Genomic DNA, 24338 nt, shown 5'->3' with positions numbered 1-24338 from the left:
AGTTAGCGCCCGTCACGGGGTAACACCCCACGCAGACATTCATATCAATGAATATAACGTTCAGATGTTCCTCAGAATAACGAGCCATATTTTATCTGCAGCTTTCTGATTTACACTTTTAATTTTCCATCTTGGGTCAAAATGCTCCGTGACGCCGTGGCTGCCGCGCTGCGCTCAGGACAGAGACCAGCCCGACGCCGGTCGCTGCGCTCGCGGGCGGTTTGCTGAGCGCATTTGGCTGCCCAGAACAGGGGCTCCCCGCTCCGCACCCATTTTACGAGGGGACTGGAACATCTGCCCTACGAGGAGAGGCTGAGGGAGCTGGGCTTGTTCAGCCTGGAGAAGAGAAGGCTGCGAGGGGACCTTAGAAATGCCTACAAATATCTGCAGGGTGGGGGTCAGGAGGACGGGGCCAGACTCTGTTCAGTGGTGCCCAGCGACAGGACAAGGGGGAACGGGCACAAACTGAAGCAGAGGAAGCTCCAGCTGAACCCGAGGAAGAACTTCTTCCCTCTGAGGGTGACGGAGCCCTGGCCCAGGCTGCCCAGGGAGGCTGTGGAGTCTCCTTCTCTAGAGATATTCCAGACCCGCCTGGACAAGGTGCTCTACAGCCTGCTCTGGGTGACCCTGCTTGGGCAGGAGGGTCGGACTGGGTGACCCACAGAGGTCCCTGCCAACCCCTACTATTCTGTGATTCTGTGATTCTGTGATTCTGTGATTCTGTGATTCTGTGAATCTTCTCCTCCATCTCGGCAGCGGCAGAAGCCTTCCCCGCGCTGCGGCTGCGAGCTGTGCGCTGGCTCCTGTTCCCTCGTGCAGCTGGCAGAGTTAAGCCTGTGAATTCACGGCCTCGACGCCGGTGAATTCAACGCCCTTCTGGCTGACCGCCGCCACGCGCAGCTATAACCTCCGTATTGCTGTGAGTAATTAGCTAGTGCGTGCTAATTATGGCTGTGCTTCGACACCTCGGTGAGCCCGGGATTACACAGGGGAAGGCTGCAAGCAGCATGCGCTTCAGAGCAAGTTTCTTCCGAGCAAACACGAACACTCTGGCGAAGTCCTGGAGCTGGGGAAGTACGCGGTTTCCCTGCAGAAGCCCAGGAGGTGTCTATCCAGATAGCAGATCAGCCGAGCGGGATAACCGCTCCGCTTCCCGACGGATCGGCACCTTCCGGGGAGGCTGCGTGCGGCAAACCCGCGGTGCCTTCACGCAGGGTAGCAGGCGGCCATGAGGAAGATGGGAACTCAGCAAATCACACCAGCGACTGCCAAGTTAAATCTTTACTAATAGCCTACACCACGTGCATCAGAAGGTGCAAGGACCCCAACGAAAACCCAGAACAGCTCATCTACAAATGAAATCCTTCTAGTCCCCCCACCCCCCTGAACTCCCTCCTGGGAGCCCTGATGGCTTGTGCTCTCACCCTGCGATGGGTGCGTGGGTGTCATACCCGTTGTATCAGTGCAGATGAGATGCTTCAATAGCCCTAGAAACCATTAGGCTCTAGTTAAATTGAACCAAATTTAGTTTAACTTACCTGTCCAACATACAGTTTTCACATTCGTGAGTCCTACCAGTTCTGCCAAGATTTAAGGGACGTTTACTCCTTGTAAAACAATTCTTACTGAAGTTGAGACATATTGAGACCAACATATTTCTATTTATGTATTTCTGACACTTTTTTTTTTTGGGGGGGGGGGTTGGGAGTGTGTATAAAGTTCCACATAAACTGCGAAGGCATGGGTGGAATGCTTACTTTTCAGTCATTTAATATTGTGATGAATACCAGCTTTCCAACCCATAACTCTCATTAGAACAAAAGCTACACTTAACAGATTTGCATTTACTGCCATCAGGAATGAAATAATCATTCAAGAGCACTTGTATATTTAATTGTCTTCAGAAGGCTGCATTACAACTGGGGGGATGACATGTTAATGTATTAGTAAACTACGCAGGGAGTTGTGCAAAATTAATTTCTGTCCTACAGCAAGAATGAACAGGATTATCTTATTGCATGAGAGATTCCAGAGGCTTTATCTTCTCCTGAGCACAGAGTCTCCCTTAAGATTAATCAGTCACAAATGCACATTCCAAAGGAGAACACAAATCATACAAAATCTTCTTATCGAGTTAATGAATGACTCGTCTCCCTCCTGTCCCTTCCTCCTGCACGAGAAGACAGCCCGAGGCAAACGCTCCATGAACCTAGAGGTGATGAATTCAGCGCTCGGGAGGCAAGGTCAGTGGCAAAGTTCCTCTCGGCTCCGAAAGGAGCTGCTGCGAGAAGTCCATCAGCAGGGCTGACGGAGGGTCTGCAGGATGGAGCGACACCGTGTAGGGGCTCTCCAACGCTCCACGTGTAGGACAAGGAAGCAACAAGTTTAAAACAGAGCAAGCGTTGCTGAGGGAAGGTGTTCCCACTGATGCTGGGTTTCGTTACCGCAGATGTACATACATTTCTTTACAGCCCGAAGCTCTGAATTTTGGAACCACGCTGCTCCAACGGCTTTGTCACTAGGTGGTGTCTTTTTTTTTCTTCCAGCTCCCCTGTCCAAAGAGTAGCTTAGTGACAGCAAATTCAAGCCTGGGGCCAAAGGGAAAGAATCAGATTTACTCTTTCTCCCCTAAAAACCTGATTTTTAAGTGTAGCTCAAGCTTAGTGCTGGGTGGAAGCCCAGGACAAGACACTGAAGATGTGCTGGGGTGTTTTCAAAGCGCAGAGGACAGAGCCTGGAATGATAGTGCTGGAGACTCACTGTCCGCAATTAGTGACAGAACAGGCTAATTGGTCTCCATATAGCGGCTCTGACAGCAGGACTCGCGCCAGTTTGGTGCGACCGATTAAGGGATGCCGCGGGAATTCAGTGGTTGTGATCCAGGCAGCACTGCACTGGTGTTGGGAGGTGTGGAGCTGAGTGGGAAACAAAAAGAACTGCTCTAGATGGTCTTGCTGTCTGGCTTTTCTTGGCTCACTGCTGCTCCTCGGAGCTCCGGAGTAGAGTAACCTGCTGGGGAAGCAAATTCCCAAGTTTTTGAGTTTCCCACTCCCCCAGCCCGATACCAAATCCCAAGGGCAATGACCTGGGGGAACGGAACCCTTCGAAGCCCAGCTGGGATCTGTATGGCATTGCAGCAGACGGATTTGACACCAGTGCCAGAGGGAGAGGGGAACAGTGTTAAGGAGGCTGAAGCAGTCAGCGGGCAGGCAGCGAGCAAACGTCCCTGCCAGAGCACCCCGACAGCGCTCAGCAGCCCGCGCCTGGCACGGCCCTGTCGTTCTGTTTCTCAGCGTTCACCGACCAAGCTCTCCCGTAAACCAAAGACCAGCTGGGAACACTAAACTGCCCTTGCACTTTATCAAAGGCAGGATGTCTTTCGTCAAGCGTCTCCGTGCCCTGGCCAAAGGCCAACCTCTTGTCTTCCTCTTCTCAGAAATCCTGGTGGCTTTGACCCAATCTCCTCTGCATCCTGTACGTTTTTGTATTGTGTTGTTCTTCTTTCTCGCAACGCTTTTTCCTTCCATCCCCGAGATGCTACACTTTTGGGATGCCTAATTTGAGCTACCTGCTGAGTACGCTGGATGAGTTGGAGGAAAGCTGCTCTCAGTTTCAGCAGGAATGGATCTGGCCACTTGTGATCTTTCTCTGGTGCCGGTGCCCAGAAGGAAAGGCCAGGCCAGTAAACAGCCAAGTCCTGAACGTGCTCGTAAGCTGCAAAAATAAAACTGTATCGACATTTAATAAATAGAGAACAGGCAGTAAGCAAGCAATAGTGAGGATTCATCTCTTTGCCTTTTGTTTGTTATTTGTCAGGCATATTTATATAAAAGAGGGTATAGATTTGGGATCTATTAGTCGGATTGGCTGTTCCATCCAGCCAAGCCAAACCTTCAAGCTTTGGGAGAACTTGGCTGAGGACAGCCTTTAGGCTTGACCACCAGGACACCTCAACGGACCGTGCAGGCTGGGAGATGATCTGTGAGCTCTCTGGTTTCCTCCCCTGACCCCTCCTTTTTGTCCAAGTCTTTGTCCACGCGAGATTCCTTGCTCTGCGGGGAATTGGTTCACTCCAGAGTCTGTCATGCTCTCTGTCTGTGCTTGTATCCTTGGGCCTCTGTACCTGGGAAGAACACAAAAGGTACAATGTCAGCTTTATCCACCCCTTCTCCAGGTTTGACTGAGTCAAGAGATCTCAGCCCTGTGGTCATCTCCACTATCGCTCTTGCTGGGAAGAAGGCTGTGCTTCTGCACTGCCACACAGCTGCTTTTTAGCTCTTCCTGCACTTCAGCCTGTCAAGAATCCCGTTGTGTTTCATGACAGTAAGTGGGTTTTGGGTAGTGAAAGGAGGAGAGCAGACGTGTTGTGCCTTAGTAGCTGCGTTTAATAGTTGGGTTGTGCCTGCCACGTTGAAAAGCAAAGGGTAGCCAAGATTTCAAAATGACTTTTAAACAGCTCTTCCAATGCCCATGCCAGCTTTTAGTTCCCGGACTGTCCCCACCCTACACTTTTTCTCCTGCCTGCAAACACAACGCCACAAGGAGGAGCATTGCTCTTAAAAATGGGGGGAAAAGCCAGTTTTGGACAGTATGTCTCGGGCTGGTAGCTGCGATGAAGCCCAGTTGGCAAGCTAGCTGATGCGCACCGAGTATTTCGGCCGTGAGGGCTCCTCCGGGCTGGATCTCCAGCACCTCAGTGCCCTTCAGGACACTCTCCCCTGGCTGAAGTGCCCCAGGATGCTGCCGTGCACCCCAGCTCACCTGGCTGCATGTGCACCATGCGGCACAGCCCCTTGCCCGCCTGGTTCTTGTACATGGGCTTCACACACACTTTGTTGGTGGTGCCCGCAGCCAGGTCGGTGAGGAGCACGCTGTGGATCTGCGGCGAAACGCTGAGGACGGACGAAGGGCCAGTTTGCCGCCGGCATCGGACTCTGTAACCGAGGACTTTCCCATCGGCGGAGTCCCAGGAGGCCTTCAGGGTGTTGGGGCCCATGTCTTCAAAGCGAAGGTGCCTCACTTTGGAGCCCTCTAAAGAAAGAAGAGTTGTGTTACTGCGGGCCATTTGTACGGAGTGGGCCTTACCTAGCTCCTTGTTCCTCCCGAGGGGATTGCCGAGAAGGGGTTGTCATCCAGCCTGGTCGCCCTCTCTTGCAGAGACGCAATAGCCTGTCACTCTACATCTCCGCCCTGGAGGAGCTCAGCCTAATTAGTCCTTAACTTTGTCCTGGTACCAGCGCAAAATACTTTTGTTGACGCTGTTAGGCACTGGCTTGCCAGCTCCCACACCCCCAGCTGCCGTCATTCTCCGAGCTCCTCACCCCTGAGTCCTGCTAACAGCTAGACTTTGTCTCCTGCAGTGTCTTTTACAGGTCCTTCTTCAGAGCAGAAGCTTCTGCTGATGAAATTGCCACTTCTCACCTTCCCACTGAGGAGACAGGGGGGAAAGGCAGTTTTCTTTCTTCTTTAGGGAGATTCAGGAATCTCCAAGTCCGTTCTGCCTGTGACTGCACCAGCAGCTTGGCGGTGCACTCCATGTGACAGCAGTCATAGTGTGTGCACCCCATTTTCTTTCAGTCCTATGCCTTACACTTCTGCTACATCCGAACGGTGTATCACGTCCTGCGCATCAGAAGCTGCAGCCTTCCCCTTCTCCCATCCCTCCCCAGTACTCCAGTAACTGGGCTGGGTTCTCTGGCCTCGCCTAGAGGCAGATAACCCATGCAAAGAAGCACCCGCACCTCTGAGACTCCTTGTGCCCTACAGCTTGCCGTCAGCAGAACGCCGCTCGCTCACCTTCCTGAGTGCACGCTTTAGCTGACAGGGATTTCTCCTTGCCCGACCTGTAGACTGCAGTCACCGTCACCAAGTAGGTTGTGTTGGGTGCCAGATTCTCCACCACAGTGCTGTTGTGCTTGCCGTCCACCTCCAGCAGCTTCACCGAGTTCCCAGGGAGCGGGCCGTACAGGATCTGGTAGCCGACCACGCTGTCCAGCATAGGAGCCCAACTAACGTGGAAGCTGTGTGGCCCAGACTCCGAGATGAGAACCTGAACTGGGCTTATTTCCTCTGAAAGCAATGTAAAAAAAAACCACAAATGAGTGTGTAATTCAAGGCTGTCAGAGGAGCATAACTGACCTGCACCGTATCTGGCTTCCAGGAGGTGGAAGAAAATCCATCCAGCAAGTGGATGTTGATAGTTATCCAAGTCAGCACGGCCCAGCTCAGCCCTAAGAAAATGGTTTCTCTACCCGTGCAGCCTGGAGTAGGCAAAACTACTCAGCCAAAACTGTTCTTGCCTGCAGAAAATTAATACTAGATACAAATTCATCTTGACTTTGTCACGCCTGCTCAGATTTTCGGTGTGCCACTTTTTTGCATGTTGCTATCCAGCATGAATCCGAGTTGTTCTTCTGGCTGAAATGCCTAAGTCTGCACAGAGGGGCTGGCTGCTGCTCCGAGTGCTCCCCTGCTCCGAGTGCTCCCCTTCTCCGAGTGCTCCCCTGCTCCTCCCTCTTACCCCGTGAGTCCCCAGCAGTGGATACACCTGCCCCGAGCAGCAGCGCGTACCTGCATCAAAACTGTGATTCTCCCCTCGCTGCACCCGCAGCCTCGGGTAGCAGACAGGGATCTCCTTGTTGCCGTAGCAGCTCCTGAAGCTACGAAGGTCAAAATCCCCCTTTGGCAGTAACCCACAGCAGGCAGCGCTGCTTCTGCCTGACCATCACGCTGGGATGGCGAGCAAGGACAGGCAGCAGCCTGTGCTTGATCCCCAGCGGGCTCTACACCTCTGTTAAGTATTTGTTAAATACTTAACAAATAAGTAAATAAAGGCTACAGCTCCTGCTGCCTTCTCCCAGGGCAGCAGGCTCTGCTTTCCTCCAGATTCATAGGTTTGTAATGTTGGAAGGGTGTCTTACGACGACCAGACCTGATTCCTTGTTCTGGACAGTCCAGAACATCTCTCTACGGAAAGATCTGCCAGCTGAGTGCCAGCATCAAGAAGCCATCTCCTCATTATATTCTGTCCTGACCACAGCCATCTGCAGCCTCCCATCAGACCATGAGGCTATGGGATGGATGCAGACCAAGGGCTGTCCTGGTTGCTTTATATACGTGAGGCTCAGCAGAGCAGAGAATTCCCCCTTGGTCACAACTGTGCACATTTACCTGCCAGTGTAGTAACCCTTGTCGCCTGGGGAGGGAAGTAGTGGACGTTGGATTCAGGAATGAGTGCCACCTCGTAAGTGGTTTCTGGTGCAAGGTCGCTTAGCACGAGGCTACTGTGATCCCCAGACACTTGCTTTGTCCTCTTCCTTGCTAGATCATCCGTCGGGGCATACTCTAGGGTGTAGTAGCCAGTTTCTTGGGAGAGGAGTTTGGGCCACATCAGGCGGAAGCTGCTTGAGGTGATATCTACTGCATGGAGCCGGTTTGCTTGGATAACATCTGGAAGAGAAACAGTAGCAAGAAATCACTGCTGACCTGAAGACACAGCGCATGGTACATCTGAAACAGAGGCCCTTCTGGAGGGGAGATGTAGCCTACAGCAACGCTGGATGATGGCTGAAGTCACCTACGTTCAGCCGAGCCCCTTCACAGCAGTTCAGGGAACCAGACCCTCTTTGAGAGGTTCAGGAACCCAAACCTGAACCCTTGAAGTCCACGTTTCAACTGAAGCAGCCATGTTTGGGTTTTCACACCACTCGTACCTCTCAGACAAGACCCTTTCACCGAACAGAGCTCACAAAGGAGATGCCCATGTCCCAGCTGCCGTGAGGTGGCATTTTGGCTAAAGCAGGTGCTCAGGTGTGTCTGCACAACAGGCTTCAGCCCACAGATACTACTGTGCCCTGCCTCCTAGGCATCTCCAGCCTCCAGCCAGCTTGTCAAGAGCCTCCAGGTTGCTCTACAAAGCTCCAGCTTCCCCTCTCCATTCTCTCTACCTTGTCCTCTGCGCCAAGGCCAAACGGTGCTGTGATCTGTTGTGACAGCGAGGTCCGGCACAGCAGGAACCATGACCCTGCCCAAGCCTGCCTTGTGCCACCAGGGATTAACCTGGAGTGGTCCAGCAAGTTCTGGGTGGCTGCTCCTGCCCGACAGATGTGTGGGAGCTACTGTGCCTGGCCAAACAGGCAGCTTTCCATGCTCAGCGAGACATCACCACGTACCCAACATGGTAAGCAGCACTGGCACTGCCTGGGACAAAGCTGGAGACACAATTTGGGCATCCAGGTTCCGAAACTCCTGCGGCCAGCTCATCCCGAGCTCCCTGTGGGAATCGCCTACCAGTGAAACCAAACCACTGCATTCTGTCGTGCCCGTGAAGCAGCCGATGGCGTGAAGAAATACACTTCTCCCTGCTCTCTGCCCGTACCCAGTGGCCAGGAGGAAGGAGCGGCCACTGGGGACCGTCCAGCCTTTGCCGAGCCGGCCGCGTTCATCCCAGCTGGAGTCACTCCCTGCTCTGTTTCACAGAGCTCCACTGTGTTGTGGCATTCAGCGTTCAGAGTCGCTCTTGTGCTATCTTGCCTCTCTCCCCCCCTGCGCAGAGGCTTCTCCTCAAGGCTCATGCCACCTTTGAATCCCAGACCCCAAAAGCCAGACACGAATACCTCTTCTGACGCTCCGCAGCTACCCCAGCTTCCTCTGCTACTTGACCCTTCCGACACGCGTGGTCGCTGAGCCCATCTTGGGCTGAATTCCACTGTTCTCTGGTCTTCCAGAGGGGCAGAAACACACAGGACTTTGTTTCCAGCTCCAGCGAAGTGGCATACAAAGACATAAAGATGCTCTTTTTTTTTTTTCTCCTTTAAAAGGATTTTTAAAAGCACCCTGAGCCTTAAAGAAGTGCATTTTCTCTGCACAGTATGACTCCTGAAACATGATGATAGCCCCCTCCAGCTCAAGATTAAATACTTCAGAGTACTGTAAGTAGCTCTCGCTGGCTGCCCATTACAGAGAGGTAAAGGGAGGCACAAAAGTCTGCCCAGACCTGCGAGGGAATGGGGAGTAGCCGAACACTCTCAGACTTGTCCTTTAACGGGGAGAAGACCAGCTCTCCTCCTCCGAGCCGCTCCGAGCCCCTGCCAACTCTGCCATACCAAATAAAGCAGCCTCAGTTTTTCCTCTGAGCTGTTCCTTGGCTCTCCCGGGTGGGCAGGGACGTTTCCCGTCCCCACGTCATGCCCGCTCGGAGCGGGCAGAGGGTGGGAGGCAGCATCAGGGCTCTGCACCCTTCTGTGAGCCCCGCAACCACCAGTGGCCAAGCCACAAAGGAACAGGGAACGGGGGAAAGGCTTCAGTGCCAAAACCCCTGCCAAAAAGCTCAGGGAATGGAAAGAAGGGAGCTTGGAGGCAGGGGGCCAGGGACACTGTGAATAAATGGGGCAGATTAAAGCGTCGGGGTGCAACACCTGAGGAGCATGCTGCAGAAAGCCCACAGCAAACGGTTCTGTCCCTCGCTGCCAGATTACTGATGCCTTGAGGATATGAAGAAGGCAATAAGCCCCAGAAAATAGATGCCCATGGTATGCTTCACAGCCCCTCCTTGTTCCCAGGGGGAAGCCACAAGTTAATCTGTTCTATTAGACCCAGGCAGTGCCTTCCTAGGGACACTCAGAGACAGCTTGTGACACATTTGCCTTCCACCTCCTGCCTCTTCGCGACTTCAAACACTGCTTTGCAGCCACAAGTTTGCTGGCATCCCATGAACGCTGGCAAGGTCAAGATCAGAGTCGCAGAAAAGCTGCTGCTCTCATGATGTGTGTAAGGAACGCAGCCAGGCAGCAGATGAGCCTGCCCTAGCCCTGGGTGCATGATCCCCTCTCTGCAGAAGCTGCAGCTAGGACTTGGGACAAATCACTTCTGCTTCGTGGCTCTATTTCCCTGCTTTCATGCGTCTGGGAGGAGGGTCCTGGTTCTAGGAGGGGGCAACACTCTTTGTCATTATCAGGGTGGACATTCAAGGTCCAGAATTGCTCCCTCTGGTCACCCACTTGTATTCAGTGCTAAGTGGGAACGTCAGAGAACTCTAGGCTCGAAGCCTTCATTGCAGCAGGAGCCATCCAGGACCTTGTTTCAGATCAGGAATGCGTTGCCCTGACTATAGCTGGGAAGTGGCTGATGTCTTGTGACTGCTGGGCAGGTGGGCTCCTGCAGAACTTGGCTCAGAAGACGGTGCCAAAGGATGAAACAAGTCAGCAGTTGTCAGTTCAACTGGCTGAGTGGAGAGCAAGTGGATGCTAGCACAGAACCTGATGTCATCTCAAAAGAACGCCTTGGTTTCACAATATTTGAAGGTCCTTCCCCAGAAGGAGAGCACCAAAAGCCATATATTGAGTACATAATATACAAGATGCACTGGAAGAAGCCTGAGCTCGAGTGCCTTGTCCTTCACACCAGGAAAGACAGAGGTATTTGCCAGGAGCCAGCTGTGGTTGTGGCCACAGCCAGGCTGGCTGGGAGCTGGGTAGAAATGTAGTCTGGAAGAGTAAGGCGCCTTCCTTTTGTCTCCCTGTGGAAGTAGTGGCTGTCTCTACGAGGAGAGGTTGAGGGAACTGGGCTTGTTCAGCCTGAAGAAGAGAAGGCTGAGAGGGGACCTTATAAATGCCTACAAATATCTGAAGGGTGGGTGTCAGGAGGATGGGGCCAAGCTCTTTTCAGTGGTGCCCAGTGACAGGACAAGGGGCAACGGGCACAAACTGAGGCACAGGAAGTTCCGTCTGAACATGAGGAGGAACTTCTTCCCTCCGAGGGTGACGGAGCCCTGGAACAGGCTGCCCAGGGAGGTTGTGGAGTCTCCTTCTCTGGAGATATTCCAGCCCCGCCTGGACGGGGTCCTGTGCAGCCTGCTGTAGGTGACCCTGCTTCGGCAGGGGGGTTGGACTAGATGACCCACAGAGGTCCCTTCCAACCCCTACTATTCTGTGATTCTGTGATTCTGTGATTCTGTCTCACTGTCTAGGACAAAACCCCTTGCTGTGAAGTCCAGACTCAGCCCTGACAGTTCCTTGTATTATTTGTCTGCTCAGATCTCTGATGGCAAAGAAAATGCTTCTTAGCTGAGCAACCCCCACATGAAGGTGTCTACCTTTGCAGAGTGAGGGGCAGCTGCGGAGACTGAGCTGTTCCACGGAGGGTTCTCAGCCTGCTGGAGACAACAGCAACTTGTTGGAGTATCTATGGAGCAGGCACGAAACACCCCGTTCCTGGATGGAGGCGGAGGGAAGACAGCAACTCTCGACAAAGCTCGTTTGTGCCTCTACAAAAGGCTTTTAAAAAACAGTAGCGAGAGATGAAATAAGATAGCAGCGATAATAAAACCAGTCTGGGCCGTTCCAGAGTTGGAAAGGCCCAATTTCTGCCTGCCAAGGATCCCGTCTGTCCCTGCTATCCCAGGGCCAGAAGCAGGAAGGGTGGTGATGAGGGCTGCCTCCTCCAGGCAGGGAAGAGCGGACATGTGTGGCTTTATTAAGGCTAACTCAGGTGGTTTTACCCATGTCTGGTGTTCTGCTTAAAGCACCAGCCCCTGGATTCACGTGGGAACCTCACCTTCCATTAAAATCCCAGACTAGGAGCTTTTAGATGTGGTGGATGCACAGAATACTGCCCTCAGGCGCAGCAGAGCTTTTAGTACCTTTGCGGATCTTGCGATCTCCAAGACAACCTTGTGCTGCAAGGATAGGCAGGTGATTTCTCATTTTGGGATGCTATTTTATACCATCTGGATTCAGGATGCACTAGAAGCTGAAACAGCCACTTGAAACGAAACATCTGGGGGTCTGTGCGCCTGGTGCGGTGGAAGGACTGCTGGTGCTGCCCCTACTCGTACAGGAGAGAGGTGGGTGACTGGAAGAGAACTCCTACGAGGAGAGGCTGAGGGAGCTGGGCTTGTTCAGCCTGAAGAAGAGAAGGCTGCGAGGGGACCTAATAAATGCTTATATCTGCAGGGTGGGTGTCAGGAGGATGGGGCCAGACTCTGTTCAGTGGTGCCCAGTGACAGGACAAGGGGCAACGGGCACAAACTGAAGCAGAGGAAGCTCCAGCTGAACCCGAGGAAGAACTTCTTCCCTCTGAGGGTGACGGAGCCCTGGCCCAGGCTGCCCAGGGAGGCTGTGGAGTCTCCTTCTCTGGAGATATTCCAGACCCACCTGGACAAGGTCCTCTACAGCCTACTGTAGGTGACCCTGCTTGGGCAGGGGGTTGGACTGGGTGACCCACAGAGGTCCCTTCCAACCCCTACCGTTCTGTGATTCTGTGATAGTCCCTGTGGGCGATGTGTTAAATGGGTGGAAACAGAAAGGAGTTGCTGCATACGGAGGATTCTGTGGAAAGGGTTACTTGGACACTCCAAAGCCAGCTCTAACCAACTCGCGCAGCGGAAGCCAAATGAGGAATTAAAACAGGATTTGCAATGGGGAGAGAGAACCTCCAGAAAATGAATGGAAAGTCTGCAAAGTCATGGTAACTCACTCAGCTTTCCAAACAAATCCGGAGGCATCTGGGAGGCTGAGGCAGAGCCCCTGCTTTGCAGTCACAGGCACTCCCGCCGAGATGGCCTTCAAGAGCTGGAAAAAGAGCGTGCATTGCTCGGTGCAGCCTGCAGATCAGCATGAGATATTCCTCCTGGCTTCCAAACGCCTGTCTTCTGGCCCACATTACGGCTTTGGGTCTCCTCAGACCCTTTCCTGGATGCTTGAGGAAACCAAGACTGATGAAAAATCCAATCTGCTGTCTGCTCGTGCTCTCTGCGCAGCAACCGCCGCGGCCATGCCAGCAACGAGGAGGCAGCAGTCGGCCTGCTGAGCCTAACAAGTGAGGGCTGGGATTTTCTTCCAAGGGCTGTGCTAGCCAAGTCGGGCTATAGATCTGGCGGATGTGGAACACGTTACAACAGGGGATTTGTGGAACAAAAACATTCCTCTCCTACAGTCTGAATGCTGATAGCAAGCACCATCTTTAATTGCTTTTTGTAACCGAACAGCAACTGCCAGCCACTTGTAGGCAGGAGTTCGATGCCTTGGTGTGTGCCAGCTGCTGTGCCTGCACACGATGGTACGTGTAGAAGTCAGATCTGCCCTAGACAAGGGTTTGAGGGAGCTGACAGGACCAAATCCTTCCCAGGCATACACATCCCATTTTGCGTATGCGATGTGCTCAACGCATTTCTGTCCTCTGCCTCCATCAGGTAGCACATAGCCAGACAGCATTTTAGAGAAAAAAATATCACACTGAATGTGAAAATCAAGTTCAAGGGGCTTAGGCGCCTTGCTCCCACAGTCAGCAGCCTCTTGCTGTAGTCAAACCATCGGCTGCTCAGGAAGCCTTTGGTTAACAACTAACCTGTGCGGGTGGGGGCATTTTCATGCTATGCTTCAGTTGCATGGATGTCTGCGACCTGCATGAGTCATTTCCAAGGCTTGCGGATTTCTAAGGGATCCAGACAATATGCTGCCTGAGCCTCCTTCCTTCATTAGCAACCGAACAGCTCGTTACAAACACAGGTTCATCTCCTCAGGTCTGCAGAAGGGAATTTGTCCCTGTCAGTCATGGGACCTTCCAAGCGAAATAGAGATATTTGTCCCAGACCTCCTAAAAGCCTTGGTTTATGCTTGGACCTGTAGCATTGTGGACAACGCACCGCAGTTTGCAAGGGCAGTGGCTGTGGGTCAGGAGGACTCTTAGTTTTAGGGGATTCTCACACTGCGGGCCCGGGCATTAACTCACACTCAGCCCTGTTGGAAACTCCCAGTGACCACAGCCCAACCCCACTGTACCTAGGATGGCATCTCGAAGCTCCTTTGTGATGATGGGTAGGTCATCAACATCCACAAAATGCAGGTGCTTCTCGGGAGGCTGGCTGGCAGCAGCGGAGAGTTCCAGGTAATTCCCCCGTCCAGTGCTGACGATGAAGACTGTCACTCCCATGTCCTTCAGGAGCTGCATGGGTTCAGAGATGTCATCAGTGGAGAAACCGTCTGTCACCCAAACCAACACCTTGGGCACATCTGGCCGGGCACCAGCTTCGTCGCTGAAGAACTTCTCCTTGGCATAGGAGAGCGCTTTGCCTGTGTTGGTGTCACCCATGAGCTGCTGAGTGTCCCGGATGGCTTGTTGCAGAGTCCCACTGGACAGGTACCGGTCAAACGGGAACTCCATGGTGGGCGTAGTGCTGATGTGGATGATGCTGGCCTGGACATCTTTGGGGCCAAAGGTGAAAGGTTGCACAAGGTCCCACATGAATTCCTTGACCTTGGAAAACTCATAGTAGGAGACGCTGCCAGAGCTGTCCAGCAAGAAGAGGAGATCCCCCTCCGAATTGGAAATCGGTGGCTGGGGACCTAGCAGGGGAAGAGAGAGGGAGACATGTTAGTGGAGTGATGGGAACCCGTACCTGCATGGGCATCTGCTAGGAAATCTTGGTTATCTTGGGCCAAATCCCAGAATTCAGTCAGAATTTTGCAGGGTAGAGACCTCGGGATTTGCCCCTTTTTTTTATTATTATTATTTGCATCTAGTGCGAGGGCTCCTGGGCTTTATTCTCAGTCCTGCTGTCAACTGTCCAGGAACTTCTCACCCCATCTCCCTAGCACCCCGTCTTCCCTCATTAGACAGCTTAGACTGATCTCTGATCCCAACGGCTCTCTGCGAGCTCTCTGAGGCGCCGACACCGCAGTGTCAGCCAGAGGTCTGCACCCCTGACTGTTTACAAACCCAGCTCTTGTAGCATCTTTTGTTTTAAAGTAGCTTGCCAAAAAAAGCTGTTTCTGTTGTGAATGGAAAAGGGGTTCCCAAGTCCTCTGAGGTCCAAGAACCTGAACTGATGATTACAGAATCACAAAGAGCAAGAGGAAAAAAGTTCATGAGACCCCCCTCCCACCCCCAGTCACTCAATAGCAGGGTTGTGACCTGTGCTGGACTATTTGTGTCTCCCAGAGGGAAAAGGCCGGTCACGGAAAAGGAGAGGCAGGCCAAAAGAGTGAAAAACTGGGATGAAATATGCCTGGATTCAGCCTAGAGCCTGACTCCTGAGAAAATGCAGCTCCTCGTGGAATGATGGACGCCTGATATTCCTCTGGTCCAAATTCAGTCAAGACACAAAACAGGTGGGAGCAGAAAACACCGCTGCAGCAGCGAAGGGAGGCGATTTCCCAGGACACTGATCTCACCTCCTCCTCCTCCTCCGGTCCTGCACAAGGTCAGGGGGCTGGAGCAGCGCAGGGAGCCAGCACGGGCGGGCTGGGGGAGATGCCCTGGACCCAACGGCGCAGGAGCAGCGGGAGCTCCGGCTCCCGAGCACACCCAGCGCTCCCACCCTACGCTCACGCGGGGTCTGCAGCACCGCACAGGCTCACGAAACCTCACGACAGGCGCCGGCTATTCACCCACTACAGAACCACTGGAAGGCCGGGGCAGTGGGAAGGGGCTGGAGGCACAGGAATCAGGGTAGAGCCAAAAGCACAACCCGCAGGTCCCGGATCCTGCTCTCACGGCTGCAGAAGAAAACCCCCGCGAGCTGCACCAGCTTGCCCTGACGCCTCTTGTTACACAACACCAGGCTGATCCCCAGCGCTTTCTGCTCCAAGCTGGAGGTGGACACGTTCCAGGAGCTGGGAACATTCCTCACCAGCCCGAGCCAGCAAGTCGGTCCTGCCCCGTGCCAGGGAGCAGCCTCTGCCACCCAGAGCTGCTGCTCCGGGCGAAGGCGCAGCCGTCCCCGAGGAAGCAGCAAACCGCCGATCACAGGACCGCGAGCCGCTGCCAAGGTCAGGAGCAACTTCTGGGCTGAAACCAACGCACAGGTTTATCCCATCTTATGACAATGGCAGCGCCTGGAAGAAAAATGAGCTGCATTTGGAAAACAAAGGAATGATAAAGAAACCTGATGAGGAAAACTGCTGGCTGTGCTGTCCCAGGAGAGGTGGCCGATTCTCAGAACGGGCTGCCTCTCGGTTCAAAGGCTACGGTCCACGCAAGGCTGGCAGAAAGCTCCCTGATTTATACCACTGCTGGCAGGAAAGCCTGGAGTGGAGGGACTCCTCCCTAGATCACTCTTAAAAAGCCAGGCTAGTCTGACGTTTTCTTGTTCTTCTGAACACACACTGACCTCCTTTCCCAGACAGTCTTGGGAGCAGCACCTCAAGGCAGCTCTGGGACATGATGTCTGGGGAAGGGCTGCACAGACACATCGGTGCAGAAGAATGCCAGACGTGAGGAAGGACACGCTCCTGTGCGGGTGTGGGCTGGAGCCCCGCTCCATTTGACCCATTTTCATACAACGTCCATTGAACTGCTGTGTGGGAAGCACAAGCGCATAGGGGACCCCTCCTTCTACCACTCTTAGAGCTTGGGAGATTTACAATAGCTGGAATATCACTAACGAGTTTGGAATTCTTTTAACCCCCACCCTGCTTTCTGGCAGCTTTTGAGGTGCAAGAGGAGGGGAAAAAGCCTTGGGCAAGAGGTTCCTGCCTGCCCATTTGGGCTCCTCTGTCAGTGAGGGATCAGCATTGCGGGGCGACCAAGCAAGGTGGGCTCTGGAGCACAGAGGGCCTTGGCGCAGCACACAGTGGGCGAACGCCGGAGCCAAAACCACAAGGCAGCAGACGGCTGAAGGGAAAGGCTGCTGTAAAATTAATTGCTCCAAGGAGACAGCTCATGCAAACCGTTCTCTCCCTGCAGAAAGCTGCGTCAAGGCAGGCCCGGAGACAGCAACGAGCCTGGCAGAGATGAGCAGGTTGCTAAGCCCTGACTGGGACGCTGCTTCAAGAGGCAAATATGAGATGGCAAAATCAAGAGGAGGGAAAGGACCAGGGCAGGGGAACGGTGAGTGGGTACAAGGGGTCTACTACATGTCCTGACAGCGAAACCTAATGACCTGGGCACAGAAAAGATCATGAACCAGCAAAAGCACAGCCATTCAGGGTACAACACAAGGGGCTCATGGGGGAAAATACAAGGTGGAGAAGTGGCTCGAGTCTTCATCTGGACAGTCTTTACCCCGCTATTTATTTCCCTCACTGGTTCAGATGCCTCGCCTGTGCAACCAGGGCATCAGTGCCTGGGTCTGTCCCGTGGCGGGAGCGTTCACGTCTGCGTGCTCAGGAATGGCAGGAGGGGTACGTGGGAGAAAGGGACAGGTGAATGTCCACAGGACGGGGGACAGAAGTGACACGTGTGGGTCAGGACCACACATTGCATGTGTTACAATGTCGGTGTGCACCGGAAGAGAGCCGGAGATCTTACATACATGGTCTGTAAACGTGCTGCCACAGAGACCAGGGCAGCACAGGAACCACTCTGCCGTAGTGGGTGCTGACTGGGAGGGCAGAGACATGCCAGATTCGTGATGAAACGACAGAAGAAATCAGATGGAGCCTTCAGAAATGGCAAACATCAAAATTACTTGGAGGTGATGAAGCAAGAGGTGCCAGGAGGCAGCAGGAGTGGGACCTGCGATCTACGTGGATTACAACCAGTTCTGCGTGACCCAGCACGACTCAGCCCTGGGCTGCAGGCACACACACCCAGCAGCTTGGCATTCAGAGCTGAGCAGAAAATAAAAGTGAAGTCCAGTAAGCTTTCCTGCGTGCCCACAGCAACGTGGAATTTCATCACCACGTCACACAGCGGAGCTGAACCTGTTGGCCTACGGGTCTCTGCCACCGGTTCCTAGAGCTCCCTACCTCCTGATGGCATTCCAGCAGGGCAGAGCAACAAGGGCTTTGTTGAGAGCGTCTGGCTGCAGGAAGCACGTCAAACACACGTAGCCACAGCTCTGTACTTTCCCCTCCACTGGAAGACGTACAAGCCACTTACTTGGCTGGCAAGCCACAGCAAGAGATCTTGGCAACAGGATTGCCTCCTCCCAGGAGGAAATAATTGTTTCTCCTTCTCCCCTCTGCTGCTAACCAGTTTGAGCAGCATCCCTTATTTCCCAAATGTTACAACAAACAGCTGTGAAAGCTTCTCACCCTGGCCAGGCAGGGATCAATGGCCAGAGGACGTTGCTCAGAAATGGTAAACAATATCCCGTACGCTCACACTTTACGAGGGGAATTCAGCACACAGCACGAGTGAGTGGGTGCAAGCAAAATCCCACTGCTGCTGGAGCTACCTGCGTGGGGGAACACGTGGGTGAAACCCAATGTGGGACACCTGCTCAGAAGAGAAGAACATCAAAGGACAGCCACGAGCCATGCCCCTGTCAGATGCCCTCCTGATCGTACCCTGCAGCTCTGGGGCAGCGAGAGGGCTGGGCATAACCTGAACATCCTTTAAACACTGGTTTGACCCATCAGAGGTCGCTGGATTAATTAGGAGGCTCTGGATGAAGAGCTACAGCTTGACACCACAATGTTCTGCCTGGAGGGTAGAAGATGTTGGCTGATAACAACTGGTTAACAGAAGCAACAGTGACACTGGCGGGCAGGTATTTTGGAGCTAAAGGGGTTGTCTGTGAGGGGAGCAGAAGGCTAATCCTTTATACAGACAAATACCATCATGGTTGCCTCTACTTCACAGTCAGCCCTGCATAAGACAAACAAACTCCTCCCATTCAGATTTTGTCAGCAGAAAGGATCCATTAAAAAAAATCTAGACAAAGGATCTCACTACGCCAGGAGCGTGGCAACGCTTACAAAGCAACTGGACACTCCGTCGTCCTTCCCTCCGGGATTAGCTTTTCAATTCCCTCATCTTTCTTCCTGGTCTTTGTCCCTCATCCAACATCAACACGCCGTCTGCGCCAGAGGTGGGGCTGCGGAGGTTCGGTTCGTTACCAGTAAATCCCTGCGTTACGCAAGCAGCTGCTGTTTTCAAGCGGTTTCCTCGCTTTATGGCAAAAGCCCATGGGCTGTTTGGCAGGGTGCCAGCTGGAGATTTCTCACTCCCAGCGGGATTCTGAGAGAAGGGGAATCCATTAGCACCTCCCTGCCTCCTGAACTTGTCAGGCTTTTGCTTCTGAAGAGCTGAGGAATAACTCCGCAGACTTCATACCCTTGCGGCTCCGGTGCTCTCCTCAAGCCTAGGGAACAGCGGAGAGCACGCGGCAGCGTCGTGGCGGCACGCGGGGTCAGCAGACACCGACCAGTCACGCAAAGAAGCGTTTCGAAGGGATCGATACGGGAGCAAAACGTCACCGTGGAGTCACAGTGCTCTCCGTCTGAACGCCTGGCTTTTCCAGGAGAAAAACAGCTGGTGAGACTTCCCTGTCTTACCCCGAGATGCTGGCAGCAGACATCTGCTTTGAGAGCTCCCTGGGACCTGAACACACCCCCCATGCCTGATTTACATGAGGCTGGTAACTTGTAGGGCACAAAGGATTTAAGAGCCAAAAAAGATCGTGTCCTGTCTTGGTTAACTGCGTTTGAAATTCCATGTTTCTCTTCCTTGCTCATTGCTTGGCCATGGAAGGAAGGGAGTTCTGCTATGAGCAGAGCCAAGTTTGGAGGCTGAAGAACGCAGCCGGTGCTTCCCTGCGGCCCCGCGGGATCACGGTGAGAGGCAGGAGGAGAGGCATCCCACCGACCCAGGCAGGAGCTGTTTTACACTTAAAACCACGTCAGAGAGAAGGCTGTGCCGTGGCAGATGGCTAGATCACCCACCCGTTTAAGGAGCTGAACCCCACCAAGAAAATAGGCTCGTGCGACTAAAAGCCCAGACTGTGCGGGTTCCAGCTCGTCCACGCCACAGATTACAGGCTGTGGGTTGAGAAATGGCCCTTCAGACAAACTCCTCCAGCAGGAAGGAAGCTGGGCTGCCATCTCTCACGATCTTTTCAGGAGCTTCACTATCTCTGCTGTTTTACTGAGAGCCTCAGGAGCCTTGAAACCATGGAATCAGGCCAGGCACTGAGCTGTGTTTCAGAGATCGTTAAGGGTAGGGCCTTCTACAAAGTGTGGATGGATGGGCCATGTCTTTACTTCTCACTTGCTGCACCCACCGGGATGGCAACATCCCCATCGTTGTCTGCTGGTGCTAGTCCAGAGTAAGCAGGTAAGTTTCATTTATCAAATCCCAAACTATCAGATGGCCATACTTTATTCATGGTAGTGCAAGAGCTCTGAATCTGGACCCAAAGAGGACAGTGGTGGAACTGGTCATGCGATGCTCTGTCTCGACTTTGTGCACTAAGTCAATGGCCATTGCCCTGGAAAAGCTAATCACGCCCGAGCACGTAGAAGCACCACTGGCCACCCAGTAGCTTCTTCACCTTGTCCACCGCAGCTGAGAATAAAGCCACAATCATTCACGATCAGTCAAGGCCCTAGGAAACAGAGTTACGAACCTACACCCCGACCTCTCAAACAGTTCCTCTTGGTGGGTGACCGTGGCACACCACCACAGCACCTCCAGACAAGAGCTCGCCCTGCCCAGGAGCCCTGCCAGGCTGGCTGTTTGCTCAGGGTTGCTTTGGGGAGCACCTGGGAGGAGCCTCAGAGACCTCCACATCAAAGCTGCTGCGGAGCAGGCACCTTGCCCACCAGCAAGTTCACCTCCTCTCAGGGTGCTGGGCAGCGTGCAAGCCGCCATCGGCACGGCGATAACACAACGTGCACGCCTTCGCCTCCGGAGCAAGGCACAACCCATCTGGAGAGCCACAGCTTGCTTCTTCCCATCCTCTGAAGGCGTGAGCATTGTTTTCAGCCTGGTCTGGGGAACTGCCACACACGCTCCCGTGGCAGCAGAAACGGTTGACAGCAGGAATAACTGCTGCCTGTGTGGACATCGAGCACTGTGACAACACCAGAGGCAGCAGGACCGTTCCCAAAACAGCCTGTGTCACTGAGGGACAGAATCCAGCACCCTGTAAGGGGACCCGAGCAATAAACACAGTCAGCTCTGTGTACCAGGAGCAGAATCAGACCCTGGCAGTCTGGGCTGCTGTCGGAGTCTGAGGACCTCCTGTCCAGACAGACAAGAGGTTCGCTGCTCCGTTCACGCTGGGTTACATTTCCCAGGTGCAGTGAAAACCAGACACAGCCAGCAGCAGCCCTTTCTGCAGAGAACAGAACCCTTTTCTACGCGTGAACACAAGGCAGAACAAAAGTAATTGCATCAGCTTCGCCCTCCCGACGGGGGCTGAGCCTTCGACCCAGCACTAGGAACCAGAATCGAGACATCCATCTCCTCCGCGTCCCTTTCCCCGCCGCCAGTTCTGCCAGGCTGACCCTCAATCCTTTTCCCTGAACAGCATCCAAGAAAAGGTGTTTTAAAGAGGAAATACAACGGCTGAATTACCGAGATTAGCACGAGAACAAGACAGGTACAGTATCAACCACTGGTTTTACTCCTCTTAGTCGATGTGCCTCAGCACCTAGGTAACAGCGAGGACTCAGGACTTTTTCCATCCGATTGCACTAAACTCTGCAAGTTTCTGAAACAGTTTCCTTTCTGCTACTGGAAAAAAAGCAAGACAGGGTTTTTTTTTCTATTATGGCAATTTTAGAAAGGTTTTTTGTTTGTCTTGTCCTTGTGCCAGCAGAGTAACACACAAGCAGAGCAATACACCTAAAGCAGCAATAGGACTTCAGCTTTTATTCTGAAAAGCTTTTGGGGGAAGCTGTGGGGCCGGGGAGGTATGAGATGGGGGAAGGCGGTAAGGGAACGCCTCGCCTTTGCAGGCACTCACCTCTCTCAGGTGCGCTCTGTCCCGCAGCAAACCGCAGCCACAGACCAAGAGAAAGCACCGTCTTGGCCAACATAGCAAAGCCTGGTCCCGGGCAAACTACCTTAAATCCAAAAGCTCGGCTCTGTGAAGGCAGATGAAAGGCTTCAGATCAGTCATATTACGTGCAAGGATCCACCAGATCCCAGGGTGCCGCTTCGACGCTGCTCATGCCTTGAGATCCGACCGCTTCTTTACGTGTGTTTTGCTGGGCTGTGGTGGAAGCTCTGGCTCCCGTAGGCAATTTTCCTTCCCCCCCCCCTTCCCACTCCTTTTAAAGTCATAAATCCATCTTGACAGGAATAGCTGGAGGAGAGGCACAAACAGCACCCCTGCTGCTGTTCCTCTCCCGCCTTCAACTTGCCCCAGGAGCGCGGACTGAACTGCAGGCAGCCTGCACGCAGCTGGGCTGGTTTGAAAAATACAACCCTATCGATAAAACTTTGGCCCCGCAAGACGCCGGGCAGCAGGCCAGCTACCGGGGGAAAAAAATAAAAAAAAGAAAAGAAGAAAGCTCCCAGAAATCCAAAGCTGCTCTGCTCTGGAATGAACTAGAAGGAGGAAAAACACGTATATAGAGGAAAGAAAAAGTAGAAGGGCTGGGGAGCGTGCCCTGCCCAGGGAATATTGGCTAATCTTCTGGGAGGAGGCAGGCTGAGCGTTCCCCCAGGTCCTAGCGCTGCCTGGGCTGCGTCCCTTCCCCAGGCTGCCCCACGGCCAGACACGAGGGGACAAACCCATGCCATGCTTCACCCCGGAGAAGAGCTGGTGCAGAAGTCACCAAGAAAGGCAGAGCCTGCGAGGTGGGGAGCGTCGGCCGCGTCGCAAAGGGCACGGAGCAATATTTCCCGGGGAGGTGGTACCTGTGCCAGCCTGCTGCCTGCCCGCCGGTCACCCATCTCCCTTCGGCGGGGCGTTAAATACATTCTCGGGTCTGGGACTTCTGAGTCAAAGCAGACTCACACGCCTGAAGATAACCCCGTGACACACATCTTACCGGACGGAGGGGCAGAAGAGTTTGGCAGAGAGCGTACACTGGATCCCGCAGGTTCAGCCTTCACTGGCTTGCAGCTTCTCCATTTCCCCTGCCTGCAGGAGGCTTCTGGCAGAACACAAGCCAGACCAAACCTCGTTTCCTTCTCGTGGCTGTCCTGATGTCCTCGTATCTGCTCTTGCCTCCTACTCATCAGGTAGAGGTGGTGATAGCCCCATTCCCTTTTTTCACTTCAAGTTTTAACATGTGCTGTTCTGGGCAGATCCAAGGCGTTACGAGTGGAGAGAAGCTGGAAAGTTACACCTAATTATGAAGAGACCAATCAGTCGTCATCGTCCTTAACATGGGGAGTGACCAACAAGACAGGCTAAAAAGTAGCCAAGGAGGAATGCTTAGAAGCCTGTGGGATTTCTGAAACTGGTGAGCAATATTTCCTCCTGTTTGATTCGCTCTCTCCTGGGAACTATAAAAAAAAATTAAATGAATGGGAGTTAGGAGCCAAGGAGCTGTGCAGGGTGGAAAAAACGTTGTATTCGAACTCATCGACCACATGGAAAGTCAGAACAGGCTCAAGAAATCAGATGCAATTGAGAAGTCACGGATTCAGTCAGCTAGTTAAGCCTCCTGGGCACTTGTGCGTGCTCCCCCTCCCAGTTTGGTACCCAGCTGCATCGCAGAGGAGCTTCGCAATGGGAGGTTGTACGATACCTCAGTCCCACGGAGCATAGCCCTGTATGAGCGACAGCCTCACCCGCCGATTCACACAGGCTGGAATAAGCATTATCCCAGGTACTCAAGAGACTCGGACACCCCTGCTCTCATACTGAGAGCACGTAACTTGTGAGCTCCCCTCGAAGATGGCATCTGGATCCTGGTGCAATGGCTGTGGGGACCGAGTGCTGTTGCTGGCCGGTTTCCCTGACACGTAGAGCAGGGTTTCTTAATGTTACAGCCACTGAAATAAGTGCGGACATCAGATGCTGAGTTATGTCTGACCAGAGGCACAGTGGGCTTGATTGTTGCCCCTTGATATCAAGGGCAGACTTTTTTCTCTCTGACTCAGAGCAGTTTGGGCCTCTCCCCGTCAGAGCTGTCCCGATTTAACAGCGTTGGTGGTGCAGCCCGTAGGAGGTGCAGGGACCCGAGCAGCAAAGCTGTCCGGCTGCAGCCTCATTCAGCAAGCAAGCTTCCAGGGAGACATTACACATCAGAGCAAATCACACCGTGGTCTAATTCATTGATCTGAGCAAATCCATCAATTCTCACTGTGCAGGTCCACATTCAGTTCAGCTGCTGATGTATTGGCCGTGGTGGCAGCTAAGGCAGCTAAAGGCTTTCCAAACCACTGTTGAGCGAAGCACTTGTTCAGTCGCACCCTTCTCTGCTGGTGAGCGTGTCCTACCTGCTGTTCTCACACTGGTTGTATTCTGGACCTGGGACAGGGAAGGGATGGGCTGGAGGGAGCAAGTGTTGCCCCAGTGCAAGCCCTCTGCTTCTCACCCGCTAACCCAGCCATCCGTCCGCATCCCGACCTGCTCAGAGCGGGCGACTGCAGAGACAGCGGGCGAGAGACGCTACGGCTCTGCTTCCAGGCTCACGGCTGCGTGTGCAGAGCCCCTTGACTAGGGCCGGTGGGCATATGGAGACAATTTCCTTCGTTACTCACTTCCCAAG

The 24338-nt window shown here is 53.5% G+C and overlaps 1 protein-coding gene across 2 annotated transcripts; it reads right to left on the bottom strand.

Annotated features, from left to right (window-relative positions):
* Positions 1-1716: 1716 nt before the first annotated feature.
* VWA1 (von Willebrand factor A domain containing 1) lies at positions 1717-22724 on the bottom strand. 2 transcript variants are annotated; one of them, XM_009944793.2, is made up of 7 exons: positions 22668-22724; positions 21635-21755; positions 13779-14342; positions 7171-7449; positions 5797-6069; positions 4762-5031; positions 1718-4123 (listed from the first exon to the last, which is right to left on the bottom strand). In XM_009944793.2, exons 2-7 carry the CDS (start codon positions 21705-21707, stop codon positions 4083-4085), a joined length of 1500 nt encoding a protein of 499 aa, XP_009943095.1. In that variant the 5' UTR covers positions 21708-21755; positions 22668-22724; the 3' UTR covers positions 1718-4082. The 2 variants fall into 2 exon arrangements, with proteins under 2 accessions (XP_075293681.1, XP_009943095.1); XM_075437566.1 differs by lacking the exon at positions 22668-22724 and having other exon boundaries at positions 1717-4117; positions 21635-21792.
* Positions 22725-24338: the final 1614 nt, after the last annotated feature.

This window comes from Opisthocomus hoazin, chromosome 16 (assembly GCF_030867145.1).
Source record: "Opisthocomus hoazin isolate bOpiHoa1 chromosome 16, bOpiHoa1.hap1, whole genome shotgun sequence".
In the NCBI taxonomy this organism is placed as follows: Eukaryota; Metazoa; Chordata; class Aves; order Opisthocomiformes; family Opisthocomidae; genus Opisthocomus; species Opisthocomus hoazin.
The sequence above is the reverse complement of the archived record's forward strand: the minus strand, read 5'-3'. Positions and strand labels throughout refer to the sequence as shown.

Excerpts from the sequence above, each read along its gene's own strand:
- VWA1 (XM_009944793.2), bottom strand. The coding sequence starts at position 21,707 with ATGTTGGCCAAGACGGTGCTTTCTCTTGGTCTGTGGCTGCGGTTTGCT. Across the intron at positions 6,070-7,170 it reads AAGGGTTACTACACTGGCAG|AGGAAATAAGCCCAGTTCAG; the intron begins GTAAATGTGCAC and ends CATTGCTTTCAG. Across the intron at positions 5,032-5,796 it reads TAAAGCGTGCACTCAGGAAG|AGGGCTCCAAAGTGAGGCAC; the intron begins GTGAGCGAGCGG and ends TTCTTTCTTTAG.